Source organism: Plodia interpunctella, chromosome 23, assembly GCF_027563975.2.
Source record: "Plodia interpunctella isolate USDA-ARS_2022_Savannah chromosome 23, ilPloInte3.2, whole genome shotgun sequence".
NCBI lineage: Eukaryota > Metazoa > Arthropoda > Insecta > Lepidoptera > Pyralidae > Plodia > Plodia interpunctella.
The window spans coordinates 537,608-550,345 of NC_071316.1; the positions used below are offsets into that span (position 1 = coordinate 537,608).

General features: G+C 40.2%; 2 protein-coding genes across 5 annotated transcripts in view; one reads left to right on the top strand and one right to left on the bottom strand.

Moving 5' to 3' along the window:
• The window catches only part of apolpp (apolipophorin), a 42,612-nt gene extending 37,938 nt beyond the window's left edge, over positions 1-4,674 (top strand). For both annotated transcript variants that reach the window (XM_053763029.2, XM_053763031.2), the window contains exons 54-61: positions 235-463; positions 892-1,039; positions 1,404-1,544; positions 2,027-2,136; positions 2,833-2,950; positions 3,417-3,517; positions 4,043-4,237; positions 4,401-4,674. In XM_053763029.2, the coding sequence (XP_053619004.1) occupies positions 235-463; positions 892-1,039; positions 1,404-1,544; positions 2,027-2,136; positions 2,833-2,950; positions 3,417-3,517; positions 4,043-4,237; positions 4,401-4,418 (1,060 nt within the window). In that variant the 3' untranslated portion in view covers positions 4,419-4,674. The remainder of the gene's footprint in view (positions 1-234; positions 464-891; positions 1,040-1,403; positions 1,545-2,026; positions 2,137-2,832; positions 2,951-3,416; positions 3,518-4,042; positions 4,238-4,400) is intronic.
• Positions 4,675-4,916: 242 nt separating this feature from the next.
• LOC128680163 (talin-2-like) overlaps positions 4,917-12,738 on the bottom strand; it is a 67,443-nt gene continuing 59,621 nt past the window's right edge. For all 3 annotated transcript variants that reach the window (XM_053763028.2, XM_053763026.2, XM_053763027.2), the window contains 17 exons: positions 11,973-12,125; positions 11,798-11,843; positions 11,656-11,687; positions 11,324-11,426; positions 10,999-11,108; positions 10,495-10,625; positions 10,163-10,302; positions 9,878-9,943; positions 9,500-9,611; positions 8,790-8,874; positions 8,149-8,287; positions 7,715-7,804; positions 7,135-7,255; positions 6,661-6,773; positions 6,016-6,103; positions 5,520-5,584; positions 4,917-5,127 (listed from right to left, as the gene is read on the bottom strand). In XM_053763028.2, the coding sequence (XP_053619003.1) occupies positions 5,029-5,127; positions 5,520-5,584; positions 6,016-6,103; positions 6,661-6,773; positions 7,135-7,255; positions 7,715-7,804; positions 8,149-8,287; positions 8,790-8,874; positions 9,500-9,611; positions 9,878-9,943; positions 10,163-10,302; positions 10,495-10,625; positions 10,999-11,108; positions 11,324-11,426; positions 11,656-11,687; positions 11,798-11,843; positions 11,973-12,125 (1,693 nt within the window). In that variant the 3' untranslated portion in view covers positions 4,917-5,028. The remainder of the gene's footprint in view (positions 5,128-5,519; positions 5,585-6,015; positions 6,104-6,660; positions 6,774-7,134; positions 7,256-7,714; positions 7,805-8,148; positions 8,288-8,789; positions 8,875-9,499; positions 9,612-9,877; positions 9,944-10,162; positions 10,303-10,494; positions 10,626-10,998; positions 11,109-11,323; positions 11,427-11,655; positions 11,688-11,797; positions 11,844-11,972; positions 12,126-12,738) is intronic.

A 12,738-nucleotide genomic window follows, 5' to 3' on the forward strand; every position in this document is an offset into this window, starting at 1 on the left:
ACTTGTTTGTGTCATCTCATCGAACCAATGATATGTTAATATTTTGATGAGGATATCCAAAAGTCTGAATACATATCGGTATGTAGGTGCCGGTACTGTAGTAATAGATCCTTAAATCATATTAGATGCCTTTAGAAGACTTGAATAAAAATCTGACACCAGTGTTAATAACACACTCGATATGATGATGAGTTAAATCCAAACGTCATTTGACCAAAATATTGAACTCTGCAGACAAGCGTGCATCCACGCAGTGGCCGAGTCCAAGAACCCGCTGAAGGAGGCGTGCCAGCTGGGCGCCGGCTACGCAGCGCTGGCGCTCAGTGGGCTGCTGCCGGCGGTGCTTCCTCCCGTCTGCGTGCGGTGCCACGACGCCGGGAAGCCCCGGGAGGTGGGCGACGTCTACCAAGTCACCGTGCCCAACAAGCAGGCAGACATATTGGTCCTCATTGAGACTACCAAAGTGAGTTTGTTTTGCTTCTACTGCATATTGTTCTTAACCTAGTTTGTGTGAAATGTTGCGACTGTGACAAGCCCAATTTGAGACTACCAAAGTGATTCTTTTACTTCTGGTGCGAAGTGTTACGTAATAGTTACTGACCAAACAAATCGATGCTTAGCTGTTCTTCATCTAGACTTCAGCAAGCCCAGGAATATAGGAAATGTGTGTGAAGTGACCGTGCCCAGCAAGCAGGCGGACATATTGGTCCTCATCGAGACTGCCAAAGTGCTTTTGGCTTCTTGACTTATGGGAAGTGGTCACCACAGCCTATGGATGTCTGCAACACCAGGGGTGTCACCGATGCTGGCCTGAATAAAATCTTTTGACGCCGTCTTTGAAGAACTCCTTTCTATGTATACAAAGTCCTCACATCTCCTTCTCTCTCTCAGCTGTCAGAGAAGCCGTACAAAGAGCTGCTGATCCCGCTGGTGTCGCAACTGGTGGACACCCTGAAGTCCCGCAAGATCACCGACATCAAGGTGCACCTCGTCGGAGCCACCAAGCGGTTCCCCTACCCCATCGTGTACGACACTGACTGTGAGTTTATCTTAATAAACTTTATTGCATACTAGAGGACCGTCCCGGCTGCGCTCGGGTACAACGATAATAAAAAGTAGTTTATGTTACTATTGAAAGTTTCGTCTGTCTCTGTGTCAAATTTCATCAAAATCAATCCAGTAGTTTTTGAGTTTATTCATTACAAAACAAAAATACAAATCGTTTCTCTTAATAATATTAGTATGGAAATAAACATAAAGATACAAGAGACGGAAAAAGCACTAGAAACGACTTATTATATTCGGATATTGAGGATGATCTTGTCCAATAAATATCGTAATTAGATAAATAATGATGAAGCCGCAAGTAGGTGTGACCTGTTTGACATAATTTCCGCTTGCAGTGAAACTGAAGAACCCCAAGGTCTCGTTCGAGGACGACGGCCGCTACGAGGAGCTCCGCGGAGTGGTCACCGGCTGCCACAAGCTGGACAACCTGCAGGGAGAGGTGCTGGAGATCATCAACTCGGTCAAGGTGTTGCTCGGTAAGGATCAATATCATCGCAGCTTCTCCCTCTCCCTCTCCACTTCTAGCACAAGCTTCTTTTGAAATGAAGAACCCTAATGTCTCGAACCTTTTAGACCCCTCGTACCACATCCATATGAAGATAAACATACACTATTCTAGTGTGGAGCCACACAACATTATCGAATGATAATTACATCAGTGCTACTTATATATCTGTAGCAAAAAGCAACCTTTCTTTTATTTCCCCAATTCTGGAGTAATTATAGGAATAATTTGTGTTTCATAAAAGAATTTGGGAAAAATAGGATAAGGCCGAAGAACACCGGATGGTGTGCGTTAGGCGGGATATGGCTAACAGGAAAGTAACAGATCGGTTATCAGACAGGGAGAAGTGAACAACAATGACATGCTGCACCCCACATAAAGTAGGACCAGGTTAGACGGATGATGACGTCGATAGTATCTATGTGTTACTGAGCATGAACCCTTGCCCCTCAGGAGCCTCCAACGTCCGCCTCGGCCAGGACGGAGCCCTGGAGACCCCGCTGCGGCCCGCCGCCGCCAAACACATCATCTCGCTCAGCGGGGAGCACTGCCGCTTCGAACTTGTGAGTAGACAATCCTCCTCCTTTCAGATATTCCTCATGGTTGAGGTCATGGTCAATGCGTGGACCAAACACAACAACTTTCTTGGTAATGTTAATGGACTGTTTGCCATTGCCTTCTCCATTTCATACATCAGATGATATTGGTGGGGTGTTCTATGTAAATTACTACACTTATTTTATTTTTCTTTCATTTATTTATTCAATAACAAGTTGTTCGCCCCGAACTTAGACCTCGCGAACACAATATACAAAATTGTGAATATTTCAAAAACGACTCAACCAATTTTGATGCCCCACGAACTTATCAAGATAAGACCAACGGTTCGAAAGCTGTCGCGTTACAAACATACATACAAAAAAAAATATTTTTGCCCCAAGTTGACTTTTTGTTTTGATCACGATTGTGATAAACTTCTTTACATCCACACTTGAAGTCCTCCTGTCGCTTCTGTTTGTATGAACGTAATAAAGTCAAAAACTACCAGACCAAATTATTATATGGTATTCACCAATAGATACGATGGATAGAAATGAAGATGTGTGATTTCTGAACAAGGTTGAGGTGTATAATATACTATGGTATTACCCGAACGAAGTTAAAAATGACCAAAGTTGGTACGCCCTTAAAGTAGAAGACGGAGAGCTACCTACCCCTGTCCTTATAGTGAACCTGTCTGTTTGTTTGTCCGCGCGCAGGGCAGCCTGCTGTCGGGAGTGTCGGGCGCGGCGGCGCGCGGCGGCGGCGTGTCGGCCAGCTACCTCACCGTCACCGACCACCTCGCCGTCGACGGCAGGCCCGCCGACCAGATCGTCGGTGAGTGCCGAAACTATTTCACAGTTTGTCATGGTTTTGCAAATAAATACCACTTGTCTTTGTCTTTAGCTGATGGTGAATATAATGTTAAGCCGTTAGATCTAGTTAATGAAGTTCATCTGGCTTAAAATCAGGTATAAGATCGCCCGACAGACCCTAGTCGAGAACCACAGCTACTGGTGGTGATCACCATCAGCCATGAAGTTGCTTGATCACCTTCTGGACCGCCCATTGAGGAGTGCACAAAGAATACGTTGGTCGTGGCCCAAATACTGGTGGAGACTATTAAAGTAGTTATATAAATCTTCTTTTTCTTCAGCTGCATTTTGTAAGTCGGCAGTAGGTTTGGTTTTAAGTACATTTTTGACGTCAATGATATATAAGTATTTTGCAATTGAGTTAAAAACTCCATCACAAGTCAAAGCTTACACAAAATAAACGTGACTGAAATGTCGTCATCCCCCAGGGTTCAACAAGGACGGCGTCCTGTTCCTCGGAGAGAAGAAGTTCACGAAGGGAGTGAAGGTCTCGCACCGCTCCGACAGTTGTATCGACTTCTTCGAAGAGGTGCGTATCCTTATACTTTCTATACTATACCTACTTATTGGAGGTAAGCGATTGTGAGTTTGTATGTTTAAAGCGGGTAATCTCCGAAACCATCGAACCATATTTCACCATTGTAAAGGTACATTATACAAGATACGGATTGTTGTACGGTTTTCACCAATAGATAGTATGATCTTTCAGTCGTAAAGCTTCTAACACAAAATTACAAATTATGAACTTAACGCTATATTCACTACCAGTTACTAATAACACCAAACAGATATAAACGGCTCGATCAAAATGCTTTCATTTTTTTATATATATTTTTATTTATTTATTATATTAGAAATTCTGATGGGCCTAAGTTCTAATTTACGATCTAAAGAATAGAGACACATACACACACACGAACATACACATGAAGAAAAACTTAGCTACTAGGTAGTTGCGTGCGCGCATCATATTGGGTAACGGCTCAATATTAAGCTATAGGCAAAAATGCCCAGTACTTATTTTCAGATCTATAATCAAGTATTATTGTTCCAGGCTGACGGGCTGGTGCTGTCATCATCCAACTACCTGGCGCTCAACCCAGCGCAGCAGAAGCAGTACCTGCAGCTAGCGGCGACCTCCATCAGCCAGCAGATGCTGAGCGCGGCGCTGGTGCAGGAGTGCGTGTGCGCATACCGCGACCCCTTCAGCGCGCGCAGCGTCTGCGGCGTCACGGACAGGAAGGAACCGGTGCGTATCTTCCATTTCACTCCAAGAGGGTCAAAAGTGAGTGGAGGAAAAAAGCACGCGGGAGAAGCCGCGGGAAAAAGCTAGTACATGATATTTTCGCGTCGAAATGCTGACCCTAACCCAATAACACTAGTTTCGTAATAATGTAATGTATTATTTGCAGGCTCGCCGACGAAAGTGAGGACCCCACATCTGTGATCGAATGTGAACAAGCCAAATATACTTTAGTTTTATATACAAATAATTTGTAAGCGGAAACGAGATGCAAATATTCCAGAATAGGTGCGTCTCGCTCTCGCGTCTTAAATTAATTCTCAATAAAATGTCATATTTTTGTAATACAATGCTGATTTTAATGTATATATATTTAACGCCGCAAGATCAGGCGTTGTGTCGATAATCACTGTATTCGAATTAAAAAAACATGTTATTTACAATGGTATTTTAATGTTTCTCCTTATTAAACTTCTGGTAATTTCTGTATAACTATTAGATTAGATTTAGATTTTTTAAAATGTTTGTATTAAAATTCCTCGTCACATTGGATATATAATTAAACCAATTATTAATTTTTGAATGGAGTAATTTTTTTGTTTAGTTGATTGTTAACGAGTTCGTTTTTGAATGGAATAAACTGTCATTCGCGCTAAGAAGACCAATTTCAATTAAAACACAAAAATTTATAAAGCATAAAAATACATTTCTCAGAAAGTTAAACTTTCAAATATGACACATTTTCCTTACAAACGAACGGAATGACACTTGTGTTGATAACAATGATGATAAACGGGTTAATAATAAGTGTTGCGCACCCAGCGCATGCGCAGCCCGCCGCGCTGCGCCGCGATCTTCACGCTCGCGCCCGCGCTCACGCGCACCACTTGCTGGATCTACACACACACAGTATTACTATCCCTCTCTCATCTCTACTTGTCACATCTAATTAAAGTCATGTTTTTGATGCCTTTAGGCAATTTGAATATAATCTGACACGCGTGTTATCAATAAACACTCGACAGAAAAGAAAGATCTCCGCATGTTTCTGGTTGCGTTCGGAGCTACGACACCGCGAAACCGGGGTCAGAAACGTTTTCAAAACGAGTTCAACTAAAAATTTTGAAGCTTTTCTTAACTCTTTAGAAATGATATTGTTGTCTATCAGTTGCCCTTTCTAAATATCCTTTAGTCAGGACATGGCTTGGTCCAATAAAATAATACGATAGTATTTTAATCTACGGTTCCTCTTTACGTAATGCTCTTTACAAAAACAATGATAACTTACACTTAACATTAGGTTTTGCGCGTTATCCACCAACATGTTGAGACTTTCTTGGTCCTCCTTGTTCCCTGTACGAAACAAAAGAAAAGATAGAACTCTCTGCCAAAGAAAAGCTAAATCTGTACATTATTCATAATGAATGAATTAATACATAGTAGTTTGTAGCTTGTGAGAAAAAACTATAAATATAAAGATTGACGAGAAAAAGTGCCTGTGAAGGTCTAATTTCTGAATAAATGATTTGAATTTGAATTTGATTTCACATTCTCTCTCTGTTCTTTCTCAACGGTTGCGTTCGGGGCTGTGATGCCGCGAAGCCAGATCAGCTTGGTAGTTTAGTATGCACTCTGACTATATAACATACCTTTATAAAATTAGGTTTTGATTTAGGTAAATATACATTTATAGAAAAATGATGATGACATTTTAAAATTTTATAGATCAACGTTGATTTCTGTACTTTTTAACTGTAATTAATTATATAAAAAACCAAACATACCTGAACTAAGGGACGATCCTTTCACTGTGGCCAACATATTCAACTGGCCGCTTATGGTAGGAATCTGATCGCACACTTGCAAAAGGTTCTGTGTCATGGAAAATATAAAAAAAATGTGTTAATTTTATTATTCACACAGATTTCTATAGTATACTAACCATTTTTAGCACGCCCGGGTAGATTATACACAGAAAAGGGCACTACACGCCCAGAACCACAGACAAATCAATGATCACAAATATAAATATTTGCCCGCGCTGTAAATCGAACTCAGGACATCCATATAGCTACTTGGTGTGGTGACCAATACCCCGGAGGTAGACGATATACAATTTTCTTCATAATTTCTCTACATCTGGGTAAGTATATTTGTAGATCTCTTGTATCGTCTTCACAACTATGATTCGCTGTGTCGACACGCTAATAAGAAGAAGAAGGGCTTCCCGTCAGCATCATGCGTCACTGCATGCGGTGTTGTACTTAACTGACTCACCAGCTGGCCTGTCCTAACTGATCCCTTAGGCCAACGACAGAGCGATCAGCGTGGCCACATACTGATCGAACACCGTTTGAGTAGCAATTCCGATTCGACAGGAAGTGTCGATGTCTTGGCACGTATAAACCAATGGTACACAAGTGGGTTACCGTGCGCAGCGTGCGGTCGCCGCAGCGCGCCGCCAGCCGCCGCGCCAGCGCCGCCAGCGCGCGCGCGCTCAGCGCGAGGCTGCGCGACGTGCGCACCAGCTCGTGCTGAGCGTCTGCAATCAATCATCACGATGTCACCTAAATATTTCAGTACCACTTTTTCGTCTAAGATAAGTGACAAAAAAAAAAAGATTTCAAGCGATGCGATACACTTCCTTAACACATTATCTTTCAATTTTCAAATGTCACGTGATTGTATGAAGTTTTCTAGTTGGATTGTATATTTAACAAGTGTATAACCAAAAAATATTTTTATAATAAATTAAAAAAAAAAAACAAAATTATATTTTGTGTAATTTTTTAACCCAAACAAATTCACAATGATAATTCAGAATCAACAAACACTGAAAATTCATTTAGCAAACCAAAAATATGAGACAATGAAAACTATAAAATCAATAGAAAAAGTCTTACTATTGTTCATGTGAGCTGACAACTTTGCCATCAAAACAGCTGTCTTCTTGGCGACTGCCACGATCTCATTGTCTCGCGCCGACCACTCGCGCACCACCGAGTGCAGGTCGCGTGCCGCCGCCTGACATGAAAGTGATCATCATTTATTACCTCTCTTTTTAATATTGTAGCATAGCATACCATTCAGATAGGAAATTTAATTTATTACAAAATACATACAGGGATATTGTCCAGGATTTAAATAACAATAAAATAACTGCACTGGCCACCAAAATTGTATTAGAGAAATAAGTTGACAACGTTATTCTAATTTCAAATATTTTTCGCTGTCAAGAAAATTGCCGCCGATAGTTGAGTTGTATTTTTGGTTTCCAATATATATTTACATTTTAATTGCCACTACACAAGAGTTTCATTTATTACGACCATAGATATTGTTCAGATATAATAAATTGTTATCAATTCTATTAATATCACGGTCACCAACTATAAAGATATCCAAGAACATAAACATGTATTAAAAATAGCTTAGCTATAAGTATATATATATAATATTATCTAAAAACTGGATTGTACATACAAATATAGGTTGATCAGATTGTGTTGGTTGGTTCTGGAATATCATCTCGCCTCCCATCACAGCCTCCACCTCCCCAGTCGTGCGCAGGATCTAAGATAAACATGACTGTAGTGTACGCGCGCATGCGTCAGGCACGTCATTCGGCCATTGACTGGATCCGAGTGTGCGTCGGTTGCATGGTGTGTACCTACATATTACGTGGTAATAAAACTTATTTTATTAATCCCTGAACCCTATAATGACAAAAAAATCAGCAAGTACTTCTTGAGAAATACAATTGTCTTTTTGTAGAAAATTATCACTGAAAAGAATTTACACATTAAGTATTTCACATTTTGAAACTTTCCTTCTGAACAGGGTTCAAAAAAGGGCAATATAGATTTTAGTGCAGGATAACACCAAATCCCGATATAAAATCCACACGGCTAGTCCACCTCAGCTGTGGTGTCCCTCCAGTCAGAGGCGACGCTGGCCCGCAGCCGCTGCTGCGCGGCCGTCAGCGCGCTGCGCAGCGCGGGGTCCTCCTGGGCGACGCTGGACGACATGCTTACATGGATGACACGGTTGGCCAGTCTGGACAATTGACAAAAAAAAAATTGTACTACAACACTACGTTATATATTTCAAGTATTAACTTAGAATATATCATGTTATTTTTAAATAGAAATTAATACTAAATAAAAAAAAAATACTTCCACACTAAGAGCGAAAGAAATACAGAGTGTGAACTGCTTCTCCTCCCGTGTCGATTATAAAAGTAAATTCTGATTTACTTACTTTACTGTTGATTATTGTCAAATTCAAATCATTTATTCAGAAATTAGACCTTCACAGGCACTTTTTCTCGTCAATTTTTATATTTATAGTTATTTCTCACAAGCTACAAACTACTGGCATTTCGGAACGACCACTGCTGAGAAGAAATGCCGAAAGAAACTCACTCACTCACACACCTATCATTATTTATTTTCAGCTCCACAGCGCACTATACAGCTCGGCCTTCGCTCTCTCGGCTCTGTCTACCCCACAAGGGATACAGACTTGATCCGTATCTGTATTATATTTAGACACTCACTTGGTAATTGCAGACGACGTGTACACACATTTCTGCGGGTCATTGTCCTGGCTAGATACTTCTCGCATTCTTTGCATCGTTTCACCTATAACATGACAAAATGAAAATTATTCTTAAATACAGTTATCCAAGTGTCTTATATAATTTTGTAGAATAATGAAATTATTAATGTTGAAATATCAATATGAAATTATCATCACTTTTCCACGTCAAATCCTATGCTAACTAATATAGTAAAAACGAAAGTAAGTTTGTTCGAGCAGATAATGCGTGAAGAGGTAATTTATTACCTCTTTCAATTAATCTTCTTGAAATTTTGCATACATGTAATTTGAAGTACGGAAAAGGACACAGGTTACCTTTCATCCGGAAACCGAAACGCGTTCATCATTTAACGCGGATAAATGCCAATATCAAAGCTACAAACTACTATCGACCTCGGTGGCGCAATAGTAAATTGCTTGCCTCTGAACCGAGAGGTCCCGGGTTCGATCCTCGATCGGATCGTGATGGAAAATGATCTTTTTCTGATTGGCTCGGGTCTCGGATGTTTATCTATATATGTATATGTTATAAAATATAGAATCGTTGAGTTAGTATCCTATAACACAAATTTAGAACTTACTTTGGGGCTAGCTCAAACTGTGTGATTTGTCGTAATATATTTATTTTATTTATTTATTTGTTTATTTACTGGTGGAACTACTCACCAGCAGTCTGCACGAACTCCATGGGGTCAACTGACTGGTCGCAAAGTTCCCGAATCTTGGACAAAGACTCGGCGTACTGAGCCAACAGGGACTTGTATTTTTCTATGGCAGCCTGCAATCATTGTCTAAACTCAATTTCATTAATAAGACAAACACACAAAATAAATTTGAATAATAAGTGATAATAACGTTTAATAACTTTCTTTCATCTGAGCGTGTTTTCCCATTTCTTCCCAGACGTTGGGCGTCGGATCCGTTATCCTACTTTTTCGTTTCCATTTCAAACCGTCGTCGGCAATAGAGCCAGTACTTCTTGGGTAACTTGTCCTGTATATCGTTATAAAATTATGGACAGAGTTGGATTAGAACTAATATTACCGTATTATCCGGCGATTCGATTCTTTCTTGAGCGGCCTTTACCAGAAGAGGAGCTAATAAGTTAGCCTGCAAGTAATAAAAAAATGATTTTCTAGATTATCAAACTCTGAATTATAACGGGTTAATAGTTAAATTCAAATTACTCAGTTTAAGTGAATGAGAATTATCTGAACTTTAACTACATGCAATTTAATCAAAATCGGTCCAGCTGTTTAGTCGTGACAGCGGAACAGACGGACAGACTTCACATTTATAATATTAGTATGTGAGTATGTATCCGAGGACCTGTTCAGTGCAGGTGTGCAGGTGTAGCTGGGTGTGGCGCCCAGAGTGACCCACGGCCCGCGCGGTGCGGGTCACGCGGCCCAGCTGGGCCAGCAGCTCCGCTATCTTCCGCTCCAGGATGAACTTGCGCTTCGTTGCGTCTGGAACAAAGATCACATTAAAATACAATTCTCACTCAGTATGAACCTAACTCAGTATGAACATTCGCAGAATTTAAATATATTTTATCAAATACATTTTTGAGAGAGCGTTTCTGTTCAATTTACTAAGAATTTTTACGTGTCATGTGGACGTTGTCACAATAAAGAAGTTATATTATTATTATAATTTACCGGTCTCACTGTCGACCATCACCTCCAGGTCTCGCAGCGGCTCCTCCCCCTCGATGAAATCCTCCACCACCATCGTGATCACTCCCCGCTCTATGACCTTGCTCAGCGACTTCAGTTTGTCAACTAATTGGCTGAGGAATAGGAGTTTCGTGATACAATTTTACCCAACTTATCGTTACGTATTGTAAAACAATGTCCTCTGACGCATCTGTCTCTCTATCTAGGATAAACTCAAAAACTACTGCACGGATTTTCATGCGATTTTCACCGATAAATAGTGTGATTCCTGAAGATTTAAGTATATAACTCATGTTACATCGAGTTAAAAAAAGTTTTTCATTCCATATAATGATGAGAAACTAAGGTAATGAGAATTTTTACTAGTGTGGTTTAAAAATGCATACCTAAGATAACCACAAATTTTACTAAAAATCACTGTCTCGTAAAACTTTGGTAGACTCGATAAAATGACAAATTATCTCTAAAAACATATGTGGCCTTCACCTAGCTTTATCCGGCGTACATTTTTTAGAGCATTCTTCAAGAAGATCTTTAGTTTCGGTGATGAGAACGCACATATCTTCTTTCTCGCTCTCCCTCATATCAGTAGACATCTAAAATAAAAGTGAGAACGTCTAGTTATATTGATCATAAATTTGGTATTCCGCAAGGAAGCTTACTTGGCCCGCTGCTATTTATTGTATTCACATATTTAACTGAACAACTTAGAAATTATTACATAAAACAATAATAACTAAGAACTAGACTTAGTTTATTTTCTTTTTTCACTTTAAAATAATATAAAGGTATGTCACAAAGAGATTCTTACCTTTTCAGCGACGTCGATGAGTTTTCTGACAGCTTCTTCCCCTGAAGCCTTGACTTCTGGCTTGCAGTTCGGTCGCTTCAACCATTTGGTAGCTAGCTCCACTCTAAAATTAATAATAGGTTTGAAAAAAGAACAACTCTCTCTCTCTTTCTCGCGTGTTCCCGGTATGCAATCGAGATTAGAATTTATTTCACTTATGCAACTCAACGGGAGTAGACGGATTGACACTATTCTAGGTCAGGAACTACACGCAGTTTAGAGTACTCGTGCTTCATTTGAATAAATATCTTTCTTTATGTTCTTTTTTTGTTTTATTTGCTTACACTACTTACTGTGTTTCAACATAACTCTTCGGCGGCTCGTCCTGAAACAAATAGGATTTAAATAACTGATTCTGTTACATAATAAAAAGTATAGTTTCTACTTTGTGAACCGAAAAGATTTATTTCTAATATCACAGATATTATCACTTACTTCGTTTTGTTCAACTTGTAATATGCCTGCACGCTGACCATTTTCTCTGCAACAAAACATTCAAGAAACTTACTTACAGCTGATACACATTAAAACAAGATAGTTTTTAATGTTGTGATGTTGGACGTTGAAGATATCAGGCGCGTGGCAAGAAACAACTACAACAATAGTTTACCTGACGCTAGCCAGCAGATCCTCGAAGGCCTTCACCACATCTTTCCTCTTGAGGTTGAATGTGACCCATGTCATCTGTTCATCGTCGTCGCCGCGCCGATCGCTGTGATTCTTCACGTCACGGATGAGGGAAGCGGTCTTGTTTGTCAGCTCCCTGGGCAGGATGCAAAGAAATGTAATTTTGCATCGGAACTTTAATTATTGGGTTCTTAGGGCAGTATTTTGTACAGGATGGCAAACGGACAAGCAGATTACCAAATGGCAGGTTATTTAGGACCTAGCCCATGAACAACTGCAATACAAGGGACTGAGAGCTATTTCAACAAACTGATGTGTTTGAAGTGATCTAAAGTGCTTAATGAAGAATTATTATTATTGTTTAATGTAGATATGATAAAGTCACATTAATAAAGTATGATTAGGTGTGATAAAGTCACAACGACTACGCTGGCTTGGTCATCGAGAGAGAATGAGGGAGGATCGTGGCATTCAATCAGCTTATCTGGGAGAAGTGTCGGGGAGGCGCCCAGTCGGACGTCCCAGATATCGCTGGAGCGACGCTGTGAAGGCTGATCTGCACGAGCTGGGAGCGGTCAATTGGCAGACCTCCGTGCAGAACAGAAGATTATAGCGAACTCTCGTTTCGGAGCCCAAGATCCACTTTGGGGTCACTGAGCCAGCGTAGTAAGTAAGTAATGGAGATATAGTAAGGTGAAATCATGACGTCTGAAGGTTAAATGATAATGAGAGGCTTATTTTTCTTAGCC